Raw genomic sequence first — 21,651 nt, forward strand, 5'->3', positions numbered from 1 at the left:
TCTCTTCTTCCCATTCCTGCTGCCTTTAGCCCTGCCTGGTCCAGCCTGTACCCCTGTGGGGTGGAGATGTATTGCAGGCTTTGGGTCAGGTTCTGCTCCTTTGTGAGATCTGACATTTTTCAGCTCTTTGCTGTTGAAGTAATAAACCAACCTGTTCTATGGCCATTGTCTGCCCATTGTCTGCTCATTGCTGCCTCAGGGAGGGAGCCTGAGTCCCAGTAGCACCACCTGAAGCCTCTGGTGAGCTTGGATGGATGCTAAGATGACCTTGGGGCCACCCTTGGCTTCCACACCTCTGAGATGGTTAGGAAGGCCTCCCTTAACCTGTCCCCATACCTTTCTGTATGGCTCCTGCCTACAGCAGCTCTGAGCTGAGAAGGGTCTAACCAGGTGCTGGAGGCTGAGGAGCAACTCTGGGGGAAGACAAGTGGTGCTCAAGGCCCTGGGCAGCTGTGGTTTTTTAAAAAGTTTAATATTGCAGTCCTGAGGCCACTCCCCCCAGGCTAGGTCCAGTGCACTGGCTCCACAGAGCCTCTCAGTCCAGCTTCTCCAGCACGGAGGGCACGTAAACCAGGCTGAGCTCGCTGCCAAAGTTGCAGACGACGGCGGCATTGTCCAGCACCAGGATCTGGCGGGCGGGCTGGCCCTCACTGTTCTTACCCAGGTAGACTGTCTGTAACAGGTCCCCGTAGTTGAGGTCCCAAAAGGACACACAGCCCTGGCCACCGGTCACCAGCAGGTTGTCTGAGATGACACCCAAGCTTGCACCACAGCCCAGGTCCTAGAGGCAAGAACATGACAGGCTGTGTCTTGAGTCATTCTGTGAAACACCCAAGAGTCCTGTGGCTCCAACCTGCCTACCTGCTGAATGGAGTAGAGCTTGATGCCTGTGCTACGGTCCCAGATGCTGATAAGGTCATCCAGGCCACTGCTGATGACGCAGGAGGTGGTACAGGTGAGGGAGGTGACATCCCCACGGTGAGCGAACATGTGGCTGACCCGGCTGCCAGTCAACACATCCCACAAGCAGATGGCCCCATCTTGTCCTCCGCTGGCCAGCACCATGGTCTGGGGGAACAGGCCAGGGGCGCTGTGGCTGAAACGTTCCTCTGCATGGGTGTCCTAGGGCCCTGATGGGTGGGGCCATGGCCTGGCTTGGTACTCCCGCATTCCCCACCCCAGAGCCCGCTCCATGGGCCCCTCACCTGGTCAATGTACACAGTCGTGATGGCCCCCGAGTGGCCCTGCAGGGTGAAGAGACAGCACGAGTCCTCCAGGCGGAACACCTGGGGCAGGAATGGGCATCAAGTTCTGGCCCGACATTTTCCCAGATTCCACTTTGGCCAGGCAATCCCTCCCATAGTTCATCCGAGACACTTCCAGCCTCACCCTGACTGTCCCCAAATGTTCCCCATCTCCTGTGCCAGCGCCCAAGAGACACGGCCGACACTTACTCTCAGTGTGTGGTCTTGGCTCCCGGTCACGAGGCGCCCGGCAGCAGCCTTCAGGGCTGTGATGGGTTTCTGATGTGCACAGGGCACTGTGTGGGTCAGGCGGCAGGCCACCGTGTCACTGCTGCTGTATACGGGGGAGGTGGGGGAATTTCTCTGCCCTGGGGATAACAGGCCAAGTGAGGGCTCTCTGAGAAGACACCTTGCAGACGGCCCCTACAGTCCACCCACCAGGTGCAGGCACCTGCCAAGCCCAGACCCTCTGACCTCGGAACTGCAGTGGGCTGAGGGCAGTGTGGGTCTCCAAGGAGAAGAAATCGAGGGAACCGTTGAGCCGGGCAGCCACAATCCTGGAAGAGAACACAGCCAGGTGGCTCTCCCTCAGAGCCCTGGTGGTCATGAGGAGTAAATGAGCTAAACGTGTCAAGTGGCACCCGGGGAACATCATGGTAAAACTGTAAATTAAAAAAGCAAGCATTTGGAGGGCCCCTCCAGTCTGCAGCTGAAGGAAGGAACGGCATCTAAGGAGGAGGAGGCAGGGGGGAGGAGGGAGAAGGCTGCTGTCTCCACATAAAAGCAGCTTTGACCCAAGTGCCACCTACCCCATTTCCTTTTTCCATAAAGAAATAAGGATCAATAAATTCTAGGCACAGATTGACAGGCAGTGGTCCTAAAGCCTCGAAGTGAGTAGGGTTCAAAATCTGACTCCAATAAAAGGCAGTGCATGTTTACCACCTCTGCCCATGGATTTGAAGGGCCCGTGGCAGAGCTGGGGAAGCTGGCGGGTGAGCACAGAGCCCGCTCACCAAGAACTTGGAAGGCTGGACTGACACGTGGGCCTTCCCTAAAACTAAAAAAAACCCAGCAGGGAAGAATTTCCAAAGTGTGGGAACCGGACCGGACCAGGCTGGAGGGGCAGCGTGCCGGCCACGGCCTGTGCGAGCAGCCTGGCGGGGGCAGGAACAGCACCAGCCACCAACAGAAGCTGAGAAAACAACAGGCTCCAGCTGTACTTTAGATGGTGCCACAAATGGTCGTGGGTCCCGGAAGGAAGAGCCAGCCTGGGACAGGCAGATGACGCATTCAGGAGGAGGAGCCTGGTCACGGGTGGGAGACCACTGAGGGGGAGTGTGCAGATGGAGCCCTAGGAACACCCACCACCGTGGGGTGTGCTGAGGGAGGCAAGCAAGGTCCAGCACCAAAAGGAAAGAAAAGTTTTAACAAGAAGGTTTTGAAAATGCATTTTTCTGTAACTGAAAACAGCCAAGAAACTCAGAAAGGTCAGTACTGACAGACTAATCAGAGAACTCTGACTTCAGAAGGGGAGAAAGGGAAACGGGGGGCTCACGCCCCAGGGCCGTGGTGGTTAAGGGTCCCGGGAGCTGTGTCAGGTCCGACGCTAAGTGCTTCCTACCTGTCAACCACCCCTCCCATCGAGGTGGACTACCTGCTGCTCACAGGTGTGGGGCACTGAGAAGGGGATTCGAGTCACACCCCAGTGAAAGGGAGCTAGGACTCCAACCTCGGTGCGGCCTGGCCAGGAAGGGCTGGCTGTGGGGGCTGAGGCAGCAGCCCGGCATGCTCACCTTTTGTCCAGAAAGATGAGGGCCGTGATGCCTGAGGAGACCTCCTCGCTGCTGCAGCACAGTGTGCCCTCGATGGCATCCCACACCTGCAAGCCCAGAGGCCGTGAGCACGTGCAGGCTGGAGAAGCCCACAGCCCCCCGGCCTCCGGCCCCGCTGCCCACCTCCAGCCGGCCACTGCTCCGGCCCACCACGATGAGGCCGCCCTGCAGCTCCAGGCTCCAAATGGAGCCGTCTGCACTGGGGGCCCAGGAGAGGGCCAGGGAGCCCTTCTCTGGGGAGCACCCCTCGTCTTCGGGGGCCTGGGGCAGCGTGGGCCCAGGGGAGGGCGGGCGCAGGGCTGGCGTGTGGACGGGAGCCAGCCCCTCTTGCTGGTACACTCGCTGCACCAGGCGGCTGAAGTCGTAGCCCGGGTTGTCCCGAGCACGGCCGCAGCCCGCCCGGTGCCGGGGCTCAGGCTGAGTGGGTTCCGAGAGCCGTGGCCGCACGGAGAAGTTCGTGTCAATCAAGCAGGTGAGGTCCGGCTGGTCTCCGAAGAGGGAAGGCGGCAGCGGGCCCTGGGCACGATGCCGCAGGGGAGGGCTGTCCCCGGGCTCCTCTGGGCCGCCCTTCCCGCCGTCAGACAGCCGTTCCCAGCTCTCCTGGGCCTCAAACCCACTGCCACTGCCGCTGTCCCGGCGCTGCCTGCAGGGGCCAGGAGGGCAGGGTGAGGACGGCAGACTGTAGCCCGACGGACAGGGGCTGGGGCAGGCGCGACACCTACCCGGGGCGGGGGATGCGTGTGAGGCAGTCCCCAGTCTGTGCATCCCACACGCACACGTGGCCCGCCAGGCAACAGCTCACCAGCAGCATGCCATCGCTGGCCAGGCACTCGATGTCCTGCGGGGCACAGTGGGCCATGGGCTCGGGTACTGGCGCAGACGCAGCCCGGGCCCCAGCACCCCTGCTGCTCCCGCCGCCCTCACCATGAGGTGCCCGCGAAGCACCAGGGGCACGATCTCCGTCTCAGGCGGTGCGTAGCCATAGTCGTCACAGGGCAGGTCCCCACGGCGCCGCTGGCCGGGCCCCCCGCCAGGTTGTCCGTAGTTGCGTGGGCAGAGCACGCGGTAGAGGCAGAGCAGCAGCAGCACGAGGACGATGCCGGCGGCCAAGCCGAGCGCCGCCACCCTGCACCGGACAGGACGCGGTCAGGTGGGCCCAGACCCCTCCCGCTGGCCACCCCTTCCTCGTGGGCCTTACTTGTACAGGGTGACGTCTCTGTGGGCCTGTGCCATGCCTGGCCCCTTAGGACTGGCCTCCCAGAGCCCATCGGGCCTGGGCTGCGGTGGGGGCCAGGCACTGTGTCCGTCCTGAGGGTGCCGCCCCTCCAGGGCCTCCCTCGGGTTCAGGCGGAGCGTGACCGGGATGACAGGCAGCAGGCTGACGTACCTGGGACCGGGCAGTGGGCAGCCTCAGCCAGGATGCCCTGGGAAGGGTCCCCCGCCGCTGCTGCTGGCCCACTCCATCCCCCCGGTACTCCACACAGGACTTTTCAACCTGCCGAACTCCAAGACCACCCTCTCGGGCAGTCTTCCCCAAATACGGGTGGGACACAGGAGGCTCCTTCCCAGCCTGGCTCTGGTGTCCCAACCTTGCTTTGTCACAGACACCAGCACCCCAGCAGCCATCACTCCAGTATGGGCTACGAAACACCGAATGCAAACCAGTGGGTTCCCCTCTGACGGTGAAGGGGCGTGCTCTGGGGACGGTGAGCTGACACCACCGGGGGGGGAGGTGGCAACTGACGCAGCTCACTCACCTCTTGGCCAGTGTAATATTGTAGTAGCTGAAGAGCGTCGGCCAGTGGCGAAAGGACAACTTCCTCCAAAGCTCCTCATCCTCAGGTCCCCAGGTGATTTCTGGGACGGGGCTGTCATGGGCGCCCTCTACTGGACCCCCAGACTCGGGCGTCTCCCCTGGCAATGTATGGTTCTCGGGTAACTTAGGAATATCAGGTGGGTAGATGGAGAAGGCGGGGTCTGGGTGGCTGGCAGGCAGCACGCCACTAGGCACAGGCATGGCAGCCAGGGCGCCCTCGCCCAGGGGGCTCTGCTCTGTCACCTGGGCTGTGAGGTAGACGCGCAGCCCTGCTGGGTCTGTGTACACCAGAATGCCGATCCAGACAACGGTGCCGGCCTGCAGTAGGGCATTGGGTGCTCAGTGGGGCCTCTGGGAGGAAGGGGCAGCCCCGACCCCCCGCAGCTTTGGCCCTCACGCCCGGAGGCAGCACAGGGACCTCAGGCCTGGGAGTGGGAGAGGACACAGGCCCCAATCTGTCCTCCCCTCTGCCTCCCCAAGTCCTCCTGCTTCTACCCGGGGCTGACTGCCCTTGGCGGGACCTGCTTCCCTTTGCCCAGTCAGGGTTTGGGTTTCCGGGCGTAGAAACAGGAGCACCCTTATGTTTGACAGGGGACCTCCCACCCCCAGCCCCCCACCTCAGCCAGGACAGAAAGCTGCTACCATTCCCACGGTCAGCGTGGCCGGAGGAACTGGCCGCCTGAGCTGCTCCAGACACCGCGAGCCCCAGCCTTGCTCCCCTCTCACTCCGCCGCCTTGGGCAGGCGCTGGGGGTCAGCAGCCAGCCCTGCTCCTGCTCCCTTCGGCCCAGGCCAGCAGGTGAGCTATTCTGCCCAGCATCCTCTGACGCCTGCACACTATGTCACAGCCAGTACACCGGCTCGGGGAACAACGCTGGCTCCATCCCAGAGCACCGCATCGAGCAGGTTCCTGTCCTGGGTCGCTCCGGGGAGATGACGACCCCTATCTGATGACCCGGGGCTGCTTCTCCCAGAGAAAGGCTCATCACCTCAGAAACCACCGTGGTCTGGGCAGGACGGCACGGTAGGTGGCTTCCCACGGTTGGGCTTCACGGGCCATGAGGGCCTGTGGAGCGCGCCCCTTCCCCACCCCCGACTCCTCCCAGTCTCCGAGGCAAAGCGCAAAATTCAGGCGGAACTAAGTGCTCGCCCTCGAAGGAGGGCAGGGTAGGGGCTGGAGGTACCATGATGAGGCGCTGTGCCAGGCGCGTACGGGCCAGGAAGTAGACGACACGCAGCCTCTTGGGCAGCCGCAGGTTTCGGAACGAGGACGGCTGCAGCGTGACGGTGTGGGGTGTGGACGGCCGCACAGCCAGCTGCCGCTCAAAGCGAGCTGGCCGCCCCACTGGCTTAGCTGGGGGCAGGCAGGCTTCAGGGGGCAGCCGCTTGTTCAGGTCCGCCAGCTGTGGAGGCACAGTGGTCAGGGCCTGAGGCCTCTGTGCAGGGGCTACCCGTGCGGGGCCACGGCCCCTGCCCAGGGTCTGTACCTCTCACCCAGAGACCCCCGGAGCAGCCAGGGCTGGGGAGGAAGGCAGGGCAGGGCTTGGCCCTCCTACCTCCATCCGACGAATGTCAATGGACAGGACAGTGGTGAAGAACAGCATCTGAAGGAAGAAGTCAGACACCAGGCCCACGACAGCAAAGAGACAGAACTCCTGGGATCAGAACAGACAAGGGGATACCATGACCTCATGGCCCCGCACCCCAGAGCAGCTGTTCCGGGCCTGCAGGCGCCTCCTCAGTATCTGCAGAATGGTGGTAGGCGGGGCACAGCAGAAATGAAAGACTAGTTCTGAATCTGGGAATGGCTGAGGAGGAGCAGCGCCAGCAGCTCCCTTCCTCCCCACCAGGGGGCAGCAGAGACCCCACCACCCACACCCCCCACCCCCTTTATCCAGACCAGGCAGCAGGTGCTCTCCACAAGCTGGAAAGCTGAGCCCAACCAGCCTGCTACCCGACAGGCCCTTCCCCTCTGAGCCCCTGGCCCTGCTGCGTAGTGGACCACCACCTACACAGAACCCAGGCCTGACCCCATATCGGGGGTCTCAGAAAGGTTCCTGGCCAACGACACAATGGACCCATGAAGGGAGGGAGAGAAACCAGGAGAAACTTAATTATGTCCTAAAACTGAAAAAAGTTAAGTCTTTGCTTCCCAAGTTCTATCGCTGGATGAGATTTGTACAGATTCACATTCTTCCCCCCACCCACACCCCCGCCCTTGCTTGAGACCTCTGGCACATCACCACGGCTTCGATGAAGAACACAATGGCACGGTGGCATATCCCAAACCACGTCAGCTCTAATGTCTCAAGACTGCATCATGTCCTGCAGATGCCCTCTGGGCCATCTGGGGAAGAACCTGGAGGCCTGTGCCCTCTGCTCACCCCCCACTCAACCGACCTGCCAGCCCTGGAAGAGGACCGGGAGATGATGCCTCAGTCACTCCCCTTTGGGCGACTCCTCTGACAGTCAGCAGCGGCCTGGCTTCCAACTCAGGGCAGGTTGACCCCACCAGTCCCACAGCTGAGTGAGGGCACTTTGTCAAGAGCAGGGGACACGCTGGGCAATGAGTGGTGGCCCTTCTATTGGGCGGGAACCGGTTCGGGGGCGCCAGTGTTTTGCCTGAGACATGGGTAACTAGATGTCTGGAACTGCACAGCTACCCAGCAGCCTCCGCGGTGCCCAGGCCCCCGTCTACCCCATGGCTGAATGAGAGTACGAGACGACAGGGCTGAAGGCTGAGCCTGCCTGGCTGGAAGCACCATCCCATGACCAGCCAGGCTCACTGAGTACTTCTGACCAGGTAGCACTCTGCATGGTAACGACCGTCATAAAGAGGCCTCATCACATAGGTGAGGGTGACTGCATTGAGGGGTGCACCCTGTGCATGGCTGCACAGCTGGGGAACCCAGCAGCTGGTTCCACACTCGGCCAAGCGGCGGGCCTCAGAGCCTTACCTGGATAGCAGGCACGAGAGTGAAGTAGCCAATGAGAATGATGCCCAGCTCTGTGGCCATGTTCTTCATTATGGACCAGCTCTCACTGCTTAGGCCTGCGGAAGACAACAGGGCCATGGGGGAGCACATGGCTTCTGTCCACCACGTGTCTGCACAGAACCTCGTGATCCTCAGAGGGTGGAGACATGGAGAGGGCAGCCAGCCTTCTGAGGCTGCCATTTCTCCAAAGTGCCCCAACCCTCAGGCCCCTGCTGCTGCCATCACGGCACAGCTGCTACGGCCAGGGGGGCTCGAAGGGCACAGGGCAGAGCTAGAACCATCAGGGTGAGGGAGGAGCAGGGTGCTGAGATGAGCAAACCCCGGTGCTGTCGGTTTCAGCACATCCAGCCTCCATGTGCTGTTCCTGTGGGGTCCGCACAGACGTGGCCTAAGTATGCCCGCCTGTCACATGGCTCAAGGGACAGAAGAGCTAGCCATGTTCTTCCTCGCACTCCCCCCCATGGCAAGCCCTTGGGCCCCCCACTATCACATGGCCGCAGTGTAAGGGTCTAAGTGCCTAGTGGGCAGGGACCACTTCCCAGAATGCCCTCGGAACTCCCCATCTGGTACAAGGCCCGGCTGCTCACAGCTCACAGAATGAAGAACAGCTGCCCCCAGCCCCGTCCCCACAGGCCTGGGTTGGGAGGAGGAGGTGCTAGAGTTCAGGCCTCCAGGCCTAGGCTCTCCTCTGTTTTCCCCAGAACCCCAGCTCCTGCGACTGAGGCCATGAGGGGCTTTCTGGCAGCTGTGGAGACAGCATCTCTGAAGTGACCAGCCCCAGGCCTACTGTGGTGGAGCGAGGCGGGAAGAAATCACCAGGTGCCAGCCTGGACCAGGGGCCACCAAACACCTGGGCCCCTCAGCAGTCAGGTGTGCTTTCTTACTGACATATGAACCAGGACAAAGTCCAGTCCCGCGACCACAATCCCACAGGGCACATGCTAACGAGCTGCCAGGATGTGGTGGCGGACCCCCCCATTACGCTAGAGGCCAGAGCAAGGAGAGCTTCTGGGGCTCCCTGAGGAAGCGTGGCACAGCCCGCCCCTGGGCAAGCCCACTCCGCATTGGTTACCTTGGGCGATGCGCAGCTTCACCTCGAGGTCCACGGGGGTGGAGACCACCGACCTGGTGAGCACCAGCACGTTCTCTAACCCGATCACCACCACCAGGTAGGGGAAGATCTCGCTGGGGACAGAGGGGGAGGGGGAAGACAGTGCTGAGGAGGGCCCCGGCACATAGCTCATTCTCAGGTCTGAGCCTGGGGAGGCTGTGGGGTCTGCAGCCCGCAGTGGAGGCTGCTGAGCGACTCCCACAGGCACAGGCGGAAACCCACTCTCCCTGCCCACGCCCAACGGGGCCTCTCTACACAGGCTCAGCGTTCAGGCCACGTGGCTAGCAGCTGTCCCCACCTCCACCCATCCAGCACAGTGGGAGGAGGGCTGGAGGACGGCCCCTGCTGCCCAGCTGCCAGAGCACATGCCTCCAGCCCTTCCCACATCAGATGCTGCCCACCAGAAGAAATGACCGTGGCTGAGACCCTGGGCAGCACTCCAGGCCGAGCCACCAGGGACTGAAGGGGGATGAGACCAGCCTGAAGCCTGACTCGCCTCTGTGGAGAACAGTCCCTGAGGACAACGGCGGGCGGTGCAGCCTGCAGGCCACACTTCAGGTAACGAGGGAGGGAGTCTGCGCACAGGACAATGGCTGAGGTGCGCCTGGCGGCCCTCTACTGTGGCAGTGAGGCTGCCACAGGTGAGGGCTCCGAGGAGGCACACAGACAGCTATGCGGGAGGCCGTGCTTAGGTTCCAGAAAGGAAGCAGGTGTCCGATGAGCAAAGAAAGTAGCAGGAAGCACAAAATCGCCGTTTCTGCACCCAGCCTGACAAGCCGAGGCAGGGGATGGGCCAACTGGTTAGTGCGGGAGGGCCCCACCAGAGCCAAGGGGCCCGAGGCCCGAGGCCAACCTGGGGAAAGGCTTCCAGCCAGGATTCAAAGGGACACGGCAGGGGGAGCTGACAGCAACAGGAAGATCACAGATTACGGAAGGTGCTTGTATCCCATAAAAAGCTGACTCTAAAAATGACCTATTTAATTAGGCGTTTAAATGTTTTAATAGTAAAAAAGGAAGAAATGTATCTTCTATCTCACACCATCTGCAGCCTGCGCCATCACGGAGCAGTATGCACGTGTGTATGTAATGCGCAAAGACATACATCCATACATACTTATATAGACGCACACATGCGACATAGCCATATATATCCATGCATAAGCACACGTGTGTACACACACATATACCCCGTATACACACTAACACACACACGTGTACATATGCACACATACCGCATAGGTATTTTACATATCAATATACTATATAAACACAATATGAAAACAAGCCGGGTAACTTAAAAAGGAAAGAAAATCTCTCTTAAACGTCAAAACAACATTATGAAGATATGGGTAACAGCGAGCGTCCAGCCCAGGGTGGGACCAGAGGGGTGGGGCTCTCTGGCCTGAGGGCCCACCCTGTGGCCCGCTGGAGCCCGCTGGGACCTACCCGCCGTTGAGAGTGGGTGTCAGGCCGAAGAGCGTGCAGAGCCCCACAGACATGAGCAGTGAGCTGAGCACTGTGACCACGGCAGCCAGAGCGAGCCCCCACTTGGACTTGACCATGTCGATCTTGCCTGGAGGGCAGAGAGGGCACATCAGGGCAGCATCTCCCCAGACCCTGGCACACAAGGCCCTCAACTAAGCTGCCAGGGGCACAATGGGCCCTGACCATCAAGTAGGGGAAGGCCTGGTTCAACCAAAGAAAAGGATGGTCACTTCCCAGTCTCAGGGACAGTGTGTCTTTGGAGACCCTACCCCAGGAGGGGTCTTTTCCTGAGAAGTCCGAGGAGCCCTAGACCCACCCAAGCCCCGAGACTCAGCTGGGGGATGAAGCCCCAGCTTTCGTGATCCCAGGACGCATTCTGCATCTGGCCCAAGCCACCTCCAGAGGCAGGGGCACCAGTGACCTGGAAACGCCCGTTGGGCCCCAGCGTCCCCAGGACGTACGCGTGGAGAAGTAGATGTAGGCAAAGAGGATGATGTAGGTGGTCACCAGGGGCACGAGCTCGGCGACGCCGATCTCCTCTTTGAAGTGCACATGGACCAGGCTCTCCGCCCGGAGGCTGCAGTTGGGGCTGGGGTGCAGGAGCAGCAGGCGGGCCCGCAGGCTGCCCAGGAACCTGGTCATGGAGCAGGGTGGGGTAGATGGACTGTCCCTCTCGGTCCAGGGACAAAGACGATCCCTGGAAGGGGGTCTGTCAGGGCTCCCCTCCTCCCCCTGTGTTGGAGGGACCTCCTCTGGTATGGGAAGCATCCCTAGTCTCCAGGGGCGCTGGAAGAATCACAGCACTGTCTCAGGCGCTCCCCGGCCCCTTCCTGACCTAGCACACCACTCCACTGGGAGAGCCACCTGGCGGTGTCTCGAGTGTCCTTGCCCTTGCTGGAGAGCTGCCTGTGGCACTCTGCTGAGAAGAACTCTGAGGCCACACGAGACTCGGTAGTAACCAGCTGGGGACCCCAGCCCTAGGCTCCAGAGAGAGCAGTGGGGGCACCAGGACACTATTTGCCAGCCTTGCCTTAGTCCCTCACTTTTAACCCCACTCAAATGTGGACAGACAGTGTCCTTCAGTCTGGGGGGCGGAGACATTTCGGCAGGAAGCCTGCACTCCCCAAGTCCCCGGGGGCCACTCCCGGGATTCCGCAGAGCCCCAGGTCCTCCTACAGCCCCGGCAGGAGCCGCGCCGATGGCCTTACTTGGCATGGTAGCGCTGGAAGACTAGGGTGATGGTGTACGAGACCATCCTCTTTCTGGCGTAGAGGCTCACCCCGCTGTACTTCCCGGGCACGCCGAACAGCAGGTCTGCACACAGAAGCCAGCAGGTACTACAGGGCCACGAGGACCCCTCTCCACTCCCACCATGGAAACGGGTGACCCCTGATGCCGGAGCACCCATCAAAGAGCACATGGCGACCTACAGGCACCCTCGTGGGTCCTCGAGGAACCTGCCCTGAGCGTACCTTTGAGCGTGGCTGAGGTCTGCAGGGTTTTGGGCTCGTGCTGGTGGATGGTCCGGATGATGTCAGGGTCAGCATGGAAGCGCTCCCGGTCATTCTGCCAGAAGTTCGCAGGAGACAGCAGCAGGCATCCATGCTCGGGGAGCAGGTTCCGGAGTTTCCTGAGGCCTGGCAGCAGGTCGGTCACCTGCAGGCACACGTCCTCCAGGCTCCTGGTCCCAGAGCTGTGCAGAAGACAGGATGAGGCATCTGCTGTCTGCCAGCACAGGGCCAGGCCCCCTGCGCAGACGGGGTACCCTCCGTCATCAAGTTCCCAGACGTCTGGCAAAGAGCTTGAGGATTACGGAAGTCAGGAAAAGTTCCTCCAGGTGGTTCCACCATGCAGGAAAGTTCCACCATGCGGCTGTCTGACCTTCAAAGTGCATCTGGAGCCCAAAGGCCAGTCATCTCTAGAGGCCAGTTCTGGAAGCATGCACAGCCCCACACGCTAAAACACCTTGGCCAATTCATGGGGCAGAGTGGACAGGGTGAATATTAGGGGCTTCATTTCATTCACCAAAGTACCTGTCAAAGCCCTTCATTAACTAATGCCCAGTGACAAAGCAGCCTGCGGAGCTGGCACACTCCAGAGATCCACTGGAGCTGGGAGCAGCACCAGCCTGGGCTTCAGAAGCGCATCCCCAGGTAAAGCCTGCTTTTCATCAGCCCGGCCACCACTGTGACGTTCACATATCATAACCACTCCACAGGGAGCCATCTGAGACACAAGTCAACTGGCTCTCAGTCACCTGGTCACAGGGTCAGCCCAGGGGACACCTTCTCTGTCTGACACCTGAGGACGAAGCTCAGAGCTCTCTCTGTGCCATCTGCATAGGTCCAGGCGGAATGCAGCCGGAGAGGACCTGCAGGGTGCTGAGAGATGCCAAGCTGGCTCACCCACCGTCCTTCTGGCTTGTTCGACTTCTGCAGAGCTGGCTGGCTCAGTGGGGTTACACTGAGGACCGTAACTCCCTTCAGTACAGAACAGGGCTCAGGGAGGCTGGGGTCCCTCAGAGGGGTACCTGTCTCTCAGCACGTGGTTCCGGATCTCCTCCACCAGCTGGAAGGCCCGGGACAGCGGTGAGCGGAACACATCTACTGCCAGGAGGTCCTTGTGCCAGGGGGACACCGAGGTCTTCACGAATATTTGCTGGATGTAAGCCACCGGGGCACCCACATACTGCAGAAGAAGTGGGAGGGGGCGAAGGTCAGCTGAGTCCAAGAGCGGGGAGCATGGGTCCATGTTCACACTGAGCATCTTCTATGGGCACTGTGTGGCCCAAAGGACAGGCCTTCAGAAACGAAGGTGTCTGCAACGGGCTTTCCCATTTACGAACCACTTTCCTAAACAGTTCCCAATAGACCAGGGTCAGCAAATTATGGCCCACAGACTACCTCGAGCCTGGCACCTGCTTTTCTGAATAACGTCTCCCTGGAACATGGCCACGCCCACTCCACTCTGTACTATCCGTGGCAGCTTTCATGCACTTGATGGTACCTTTGAGTGTGACTGAGGTGACTGCTAATGACAGAGACTGTGTGACCCACAAAGCCTAAAACATGTGCCATCTGGCCCTTTATGGAAAACACCTGCTGACCCCACAACAGAACATAAGCTCCCAAAAGGGCATGTGCCTGTCTGACTGATCCTGGTTTTGCCCCTTGTAGGTCAGCGGGTTTTAAAGATCAAAAGACCCAATCTTAAATCCCTGCTCTCCAATTGCATGGCCTTGGAAATGTCTGTGACTTCTGAGTCTCAGTGTCCTCATTATGAAAGGGGGATAATGACATTTCCCCTGCAGCATCAGGAAGATGGACACACACTACACACACCACACAGACACATACCCACATGTGTATATCAACAGTGCATGCGGAGATTAAGTATTAATGGAAACATCAGCAGCAAACGGTTGTGGCACATCATTTCGTTGACCCCCATGACTCTCCTACAAGAAGCAAGGTGACGTCTAGGGTTTCATGACTTGAGCAGAGTTGTGTGAGGGCGTAAACCCAGGTCTCCGCACTGAACGTCCACACCTTCCCCACTAGAACCTACCATTTGCCCTCAAAGAGCAAACAAGAGGCACTCCAGCAACCAAAGTGTTCACACGTGTAACAGGCGAGGACTAACTGCCAGTGCTGGGCATGTCATGGAGCGCCCCCAAAACAAGGCATGAGATTAGCACGGCATGGTTAAGACCAGGAGCAGCTGAGGAATCAAGGCAGGTGGTGGGGGGGAGTGGGGGAGTGGGGGGATATAGGGTTTCTGAGGAGCAAGGGACGCCTGAGTGCACAGCTGGATCTGACCTGGCACACAGGGGGAGTCCCGGCCACACATAACAGGAAATCACAGCCAAAAAATGGAGGTGTGTTAGACGCATTATTCCTGAATAGATTCTGAATACCATTCATGTCCTTCCATCCTATCGAACTCTCATCCTGTCCGCCGCCGTCTGTCGTTTCCATCCCAACCCAAGAAACCAACTGTTCACAAACCCAAACTTGCTAGCAAAGCTGCTACATAACTGGCTGGTTGGCTTATGTAGAGTAATGGCCTAATTGGAATTGAATGAGCTGAATTATCCATTGTCGGTTTGTCACGCTCCATCCACATCATCACGTCATCCATGTCTCCACCTGAGGCCCAGTTCAGCAGTAATAATAGGCCAGCCACAATCTGCAACAGAAGGCTGTGTGGGACTAGGGTTGCTGGGGACCCTGTTCTAGAAGACAACCCTGGAGTTAGTGCCATCCAAATGGAGACAGAGAAAGACTCCCCATAGCCAGGATGTGCCATGAGATGCAGGCTGGAGAGAGCCTGGCCTGGCTGAGGGATGGGGGGCTGTCTCCATGCCCGTGCCACAATCAGGAACTCCAAGGGCAGGTGTGTAGATAAAAAGAACGAAAAGCAGGCCGTTTAGCCACTCGGTGATGCCCTACTCCAGGTTATCGCACGAGCCAGGGTCGAGACTCTGAACACACAGCAAGTTAGGGCCTCCTGGTCCCCTGGACACAAAGGAACGACCTGAAGCAACCATCTGAGCCTCTGTGAAGCTCAGGTGTACAAAGCCATGTCCTAGCAAAGGCTCTGGGGACAGAAGGCCTCACTCACTTTGTCTTCTGCACCAGACTCAGCCCACTGGAAGCTGCCAGGAGGCACAGAGGTAGCACCTGGGCAGAGCTGGCTGCCACAAGCTCTGACCTGAACAACAGCTCATCACACAGGCCTGAGCTGGAGAGGGGCTGTCCAGGGACCAACAGCTCTACAGTGAGAGCCATTCCCAGGCGATCACCCTCAAAGCCTGCGAAGGACACGGCACGTCGCCCAGGAACAGCATGGCACTGTGGAGCCTCCAGCCCTAGGCTGGCTCCCACTGGACACAAGGCTGTGACTGAACATACCAGCTCCTCCGCCCAGCACTCATCTGGACCCTCCACCTCCACCCTCAGGCCCACTGGGCCTGTGTGACCGAGCCCTTAGTTTCCAGGCAGGACAGCGCCTTGGTCCTCAATCCACCTCCAGCCCCCTTACCGCCCAGGTCCCTCTTCCCAGCCAGGGCCATTCGGCCCCAGCCACCGTCTCAACGAAGTACTAATGGACGTACTTCAGCAGCAGAGCCTCTTTGTGGGCTCCAGGAATAGCGCCAGGAGTTCTAGGAACACCCAGCTCCCCAAATCCATTCATATTTCTGCTTGGCAATGCTTATGTTACTATCACATCATTTTTAGGGGAGAGGATCATGGCTTTCATCAGATTTTCATAAGAATATGGGACTACTTAGCCCTTGACACCTCTTTCTCCTTTGACCTGCCACCAGTCCTGGGTAAAATCCACTGCTCATTTGTTGTCACGCCCCAGCTGGTAAGCCTTCCCAGACAAAAACCCCGGAGAAGTGAGCCCCTTTCACAACCACGCTCCCTCTGCCGGCTGGCTCTATTCACCCTGGGTCCCAATGGAACTCGCCAGGCAGCTGTCCCACAGCTTTCCAGCTCTTTCAAGATCTCGATGCCATCGTTTGATATGACTATCAAAGTCATATCCAATAGACGTGCCTCTTCGAGGCATCAAAATCCCCTTACAGTGGTTTACTCAACAGGCATTGGCCTAATACCTATCATTCTATCCTCATTTGGGTTTCCCCAGTAGACCCGAAGACATGTGGTTTATTTGGGAGGTGCAGGAAACACGAGGAGGAAAGGAGGGACAGAAGCAGGAAAAAGAAATGAAGGTGTGTTACTGAGCAAGTGACCTCTGGGGATAACTGGGTTTAGCTAAGTCACCCCACCTGCGGATCAGAGCTGAGGTATTACATACCAACTCCTGCAGTTAATGGGTGAGGGCTGCTCCTACGGGGCACGATTCTCAGGCCTTCTGTGCCAGAAATCCTCGGACAAAGGAGATGCAGATGCTGGTGGCTGGAAAGCAGGCAGGCGGGCACTAAATGGTAGCCAGGGACGTGGGCGGAGCCACCACTCACTGTGCTGGGCCCTATCATGACCCTTCCTGATACTCGAGAAACAGATATGGCAACGGAGATGACACGTATCTGAAGTGGGTGACGGAGGAAGCATAAGGGCCAGTGGAGTCCAGATGCCCCTGGGCACAGAGGGGAGACTCCTCATTGTGGCAGGCAGTCTCCTAACATGGCCCCCGTGATCCCCACCTCCTGGTGCCCACGCCCTTGTAATTCCTCCTTGAGAGGCGGCTGGACGGGTGACTTGCTTCTGACAGACAATACAACAAAAGTGATGAGATGCCATTTCTGAGATTAGGTTACGAAAGACTATAATCCATGAGGACATCACACTAAGTGAAATAAGCCAGTCACAACTAAACGACTGTACGATTCCGCTCGTGTGAGTTCACAGAGACAGAAAGCAGAATGGTGGCTGCCAGGGACTGGGGGAGGGGAAATGGGGACAGGGCTTCCGTTTTACAAGATGAAGGGAGCTGTGAGGACGGATGCTGGTGATGGCTACGCAACAACGTGAGTGTCGTTAATACCGCTGAGCATGCACGTAAAAACGGTTAAGGTGATAAATTTTACACTGCAGGTATTTTGCCACAATAAAAAAAAAAAAATTGGAAGGAAAAAGAAGATAATGACTCTACCTCCGCCCCCTTTTTTGGAGCCACCACTCTGATGAAGTCGGCACTACCATGAGCTGCTCCAGAAAGTTCTATGTGGCAATGACTGGAGGGGACCTTCGGCCAGCACCCGGTGAGGAGCAGAGTCCCAGAGGAGTGGCCCAGAAGGAGCCTGCGGCCACCGGCCCCGAAGGAGCTTGGCCGCAGATCCTCCCAGTTGGCTGAGAGGACCGCGGCCTTGGCCGACACCTTGACTGCAGCTTGTTACAGACCCTGAACGACAGGACCCAGATAAAAACCCAAGGCTGAGAGAGATAAAGGGCTGTGTCCAAGGACACAGAGCTGATGGACAGCAGGGCCAGGATTAAAGCCCAGAGCTGCCCAAAGCCCAAGCCTGATTTTTTTTTCTACAGCCAACCTACCTGGGTCTTTCTAAACCATGTGAGTTCCCATGGAAAACAGGACACAATGGAAAGGCCCAGAACAAGCAACGCAGGGGAGAAGCTGAGGTCCTAGGGACCCCAGGGGTCTCTGGCCAACGGTGTTCACACACAGTGAGGCCTGCGACCAAGGCTCCTTGGAAACTCCGCGTCCAAGCTCAGACAGCCCACACGAACACTGTGATGCTGGCCCTGGAAGGCATGCCGCCTCTGTGGACCTGTAAGCTGGGTGTGAGCGTCAGGTTTTTGGGGTGACCTGTCCAGGGTAGGTGGGCCAGTACAGGAGAACTCAGGCTTGTTTTTTAAAAAAAAAAACATAATCCTTCCTTCGCATTTAGATGGAGCAACCTAGAGCCCTGGGCATTTTACCTTTCCATCCATACACACTGGGGCTCCCTTCAGAACAAGACACAGAGGACGCCCGGAAGACAGGGCTCCTGCTCCTTGTCCTCTAGCTCTGGGCAGGCAAGGGGATGTGGTGTGCTGGGAAGGGCAGGCTCAGGGGACCCACCCGGATTCAACTTCCAGCTGCACGCCTGGCTATGTGCCTTGGACAAGGGTCTCAACACTCTCCAGGCCTCTCTTACTCACTGTGTGTGTGTGGAGTGGGGGGGAGCGGGGAAGAAAGAACCTTCAACCTCACCAGATCACCAGGGGGACCAAACAAAACAACACGTGTAGCCATCTAGGGAAGCGTCTGGCCAAAAACATCTTAGCTATATCTAGTTGCATCATTTGGTCTTGAAACTATTAAAACTGGACTTGGCATCTCCTTAGGATCAATCCCTGCCCCTCTTTCAGACTCCCTCCTCCCCCCCCACTCTTCTCCTGGGCGCGAGTATCTCAGGCTCCAAGTTCAATAAGACAGATCTTCTTATCATGACTTTCATGGAACAGCTTCTCACTGCCTGCAGAATTAAAGTCCAGACTCCACAGTCCAGGATTCAACTTGGTCCCACCTCTACCTCATCACCCACTGTGCTCCAAGAAAAAGGCTTCACTTCAGACTCCCCGTCTCTTGAATAAACCGTGCTATTCCTTTGTTCAGCAAGAAACATCTCTGAGTATCTGTGTGCAAAACATCAGACTACACGAATTTGAATAAAACATGACTTCAACTGTGTCACAATACAGAGCACAGAGCAGAAGCAGGGTACACGTCTGCAGCAGAGCTGGGGAAGGCTTCCTGGAGAGAGTGACGTCTGAGCTGACGGGGTGAAGGACAAGGAGGAGTACATGTCTGGTGCACACCCAAGGGCAGTGCAAGCATAAGCTTTGTTCCTCTCCTCTCTGCTTTGGCAGACCTGATCAATGATAACAATGACAATGGTGATAACCACAAACATTCGTGGAATGCAAATGATGGTCTAAGCCCTGCACTAAATGAACCTTTGCATTCTTTCGCTTAACCCTACGATAATGTATAACTAGGCATAATTCTTATCCCCAAACTAAGGTGCAAAGGTGTTGAGTAACATGCCAAGGTCATACACCTGGGAAACGGGAAGTCTATCTCTGCTCTGCTCTTCTCTTCCTCTCGTAAAAACGTTCCTCTTCCCAGAGGGAACTGCCCTCCCCCAAGCCCACGAGGCCACTGACCACAGTGACTCCAACACGGGATGGGCCCAACTCGGGATGCGAAGGCCTGGCAGATTGACTTGAGTCCTCCTTGGAGGACACACAAAAACACAACTGCAGGGTGCAGCTGTCAGGCCCCTGGTGGGAAAACCTCAGGAAACAGGGAGATGGAGAAATATATAGTAAGAGTCAACTCCAACATGCAGAAAGAATTATGATTCAAAAAAAAAATCAACACTCAATTCAAAATGGGCAAACATTTAAACACAGACATCACAAAGGAAGACACACACATACGGTAAGTGCTTGACTCAGTCATCTGGGGAATGCAAATTCCAACCACAACGAGACTTCTCTATTCATCTATCAGAAAGACTTTAAACACCTGATGGTACCAAAAACTTTACAGAAGACTGAACCTTAGTGTATGGAAACTTTAAAAATAATTTAGGATATTGATGGGTGTGAAAAGAACAACAGTCCAGCTCTACAGTCTCCCTTCCCAAAACCCATACCCCAGTCTAATCTACGGAAAGACAGATCTCAGCTGAGGGTACCTCTACAAAAGACCTGACCAGTTCTCCTCGACACGGTCACAGTCGCCAAAAACACGGAAACTCATAGCCAAGAGTAGCCTCAGGAGACGTACCCGCTAAATACAAGGTGTGACCCAGGATGAGATCTTGGGAGAGAAAAAAGATGTTAGGGAAAAACGAAACCAATCTGGTCCCCTTAAGTTTTCCTCAGACACAGTACCCCAGCCGCTCCTTGTTTCTGGTGACCTTGACCGTGTTGAGGAGTGCTGGTCAGGTATCATATCGAAAGTCCCTCAGCTGGGATTCGTCTTCTGTTTTTCTCGTTAGAATGGGGTTCTCGATTTTGGGGAGAAAGACCACAGAAGCGAAGCGCCCTTCCTGCCACACATCACGGTATGTACTATCAACCCGATTCATTGTTGTCGATGTTGACCCTGACCAGCTTGCTCTGCACTGTAAAGTGACTTTCCTAGCCCCCCACACAGTACTCTTTGAAAGGAAGTCACTACACACAGCTCACACTTAAGGAAAAGGCATCATATTCCACCTCCCTGAGGGCAAAGTATCTACATAAATTATTTAGAATTTTTCACTCCTCATTTACTTATTCAGTCACATGGACTCATCATTCTTTTACACTTTGGGTTGTAATCAATGCTACTTTGTTTTGTTACAAACTATATTTTCTTTCCAGCACTGGCTACAGGGAGCTCTTCCAGTTGGCTCCTGTGTCCCTTTGACATTTAGTGCCTTTATTTTAAACGACATCTTTGTCTTTTCTTCCTAACTGCACTGTGATCTCCTGGGAGCTGTGAGGCTGTATGTCCCATCATCCTGCCAGACACACTGCTGCAGACGTGCAATAAACATGTGGGGAAGGAAGGAACGAACGGAGGACTGAAGGACGTTGGGTCCTTAGTGGGGCAGAGATGCCCGCGCTGTGCTGCCCAGGGCCTGAGCCGACCCGTCTGTTGGCAGCCACCCTCTCTCTCTCAGCCTAGTGACGAAGCTAGTCGACAGCACCCCTCTCAGCCATGGGATCTGGCACAGGGACAGGCAGATAACTCCATTCGGAGCCAAACGGGCACTCGCTCGTCCTCCACTGGACCGTATGTTGCAAGGACATGGAGTTGAAGCTGCAGGAGCCATCGTGAGGCAGACCGAGAGGGGCGTGGACTCCTTCGAGGCCCAAACCAGGTTTCCCTGAGTTGGCCTTGCCCCTGGCTGTGAGTTATACGACCCCAAACACTCCTTTTTTTGCTCACTCTGGTTTGGGTTGAGTTTTCTGTTTCTTATAACTAGAGTGGTCCTTACCATCCCTGTATCACTGACCTGTGTCTTTATCACAGAGTCAATGGACATGAGGTGACTGACTGCTGAGCTGCATGACAACAGGTGACTGAACCGAGGCCTGGGTCTCCTTGGTCTTTCAAGGGACGGGGGCTCCAATCAGAACGTGAGAAAATGGACACTCCTCTGATTCCTAAGCCCTCAAGTTAATTTGTACACCCACTTACTATCCGCATCCCAGACAAAGGGCACTAGGGAAGGTTAAAGAACTCACACACAAGTAACCCCCAAGTGACCAGAAGCCATCACTTCCATTATGTGGTAAAACTGCATCAAGAGGTTAATGAAGGTAAAAGATTTGAACCAAGGTGCTACGGTGAGCCCAGGTCAAGCTGCGACATGGTTATAGAACTGGTTTCTGCCAGCATCAGACCATGCTCCCTCTGGCCTTCAAGGACAGAGTCCCATTAAGCCCAACTGTGTACTTCCCACTGACACCACGTGTAACTTAACACGTACCTATCTCACCGGTTCCATCTCTGTTTCAGCAACGGTAGAGCCAAGCTGATGACAAGTTACCTGGCTGCTACCTTACCCGAAAAGGAAACAGGAAGGGATGTGCCAGAGGGAAGGTCGGGGCGCGGAAGAGCTCAGTCCCGAGCTTTGCTTCTCCTCCCCAACAAGAGACTTGGCGAGTGCCGCACCAGTCTGATGGACCAAAGCA

General features: G+C 57.2%; 1 protein-coding gene across 3 annotated transcripts in view; it reads right to left on the reverse strand.

Annotated features, from left to right (window-relative positions):
* Positions 1-451: 451 nt before the first annotated feature.
* SCAP (SREBF chaperone) overlaps positions 452-21,651 on the reverse strand; it is a 56,493-nt gene continuing 35,293 nt past the window's right edge. For all 3 annotated transcript variants that reach the window (XM_039837599.1, XM_039837598.1, XM_039837600.1), the window contains exons 4-23: positions 13,014-13,171; positions 11,956-12,176; positions 11,692-11,797; positions 10,945-11,117; positions 10,445-10,571; positions 8,960-9,072; positions 7,849-7,943; positions 6,448-6,546; positions 6,076-6,294; positions 4,834-5,210; positions 4,275-4,463; positions 4,001-4,202; positions 3,799-3,914; positions 3,200-3,719; positions 3,038-3,123; positions 1,719-1,801; positions 1,455-1,612; positions 1,206-1,286; positions 862-1,068; positions 452-781 (exon numbers count right to left, since the gene is read on the reverse strand). In XM_039837599.1, the coding sequence (XP_039693533.1) occupies positions 536-781; positions 862-1,068; positions 1,206-1,286; positions 1,455-1,612; positions 1,719-1,801; positions 3,038-3,123; positions 3,200-3,719; positions 3,799-3,914; positions 4,001-4,202; positions 4,275-4,463; positions 4,834-5,210; positions 6,076-6,294; positions 6,448-6,546; positions 7,849-7,943; positions 8,960-9,072; positions 10,445-10,571; positions 10,945-11,117; positions 11,692-11,797; positions 11,956-12,176; positions 13,014-13,171 (3,576 nt within the window). In that variant the 3' untranslated portion in view covers positions 452-535. The remainder of the gene's footprint in view (positions 782-861; positions 1,069-1,205; positions 1,287-1,454; positions 1,613-1,718; positions 1,802-3,037; positions 3,124-3,199; positions 3,720-3,798; positions 3,915-4,000; positions 4,203-4,274; positions 4,464-4,833; positions 5,211-6,075; positions 6,295-6,447; positions 6,547-7,848; positions 7,944-8,959; positions 9,073-10,444; positions 10,572-10,944; positions 11,118-11,691; positions 11,798-11,955; positions 12,177-13,013; positions 13,172-21,651) is intronic.

Source organism: Pteropus medius, unplaced genomic scaffold (genome assembly GCF_902729225.1).
Source record: "Pteropus medius unplaced genomic scaffold, Ma_sr-lr_union100, whole genome shotgun sequence".
NCBI classification, from domain to species: Eukaryota; Metazoa; Chordata; class Mammalia; order Chiroptera; family Pteropodidae; genus Pteropus; species Pteropus medius.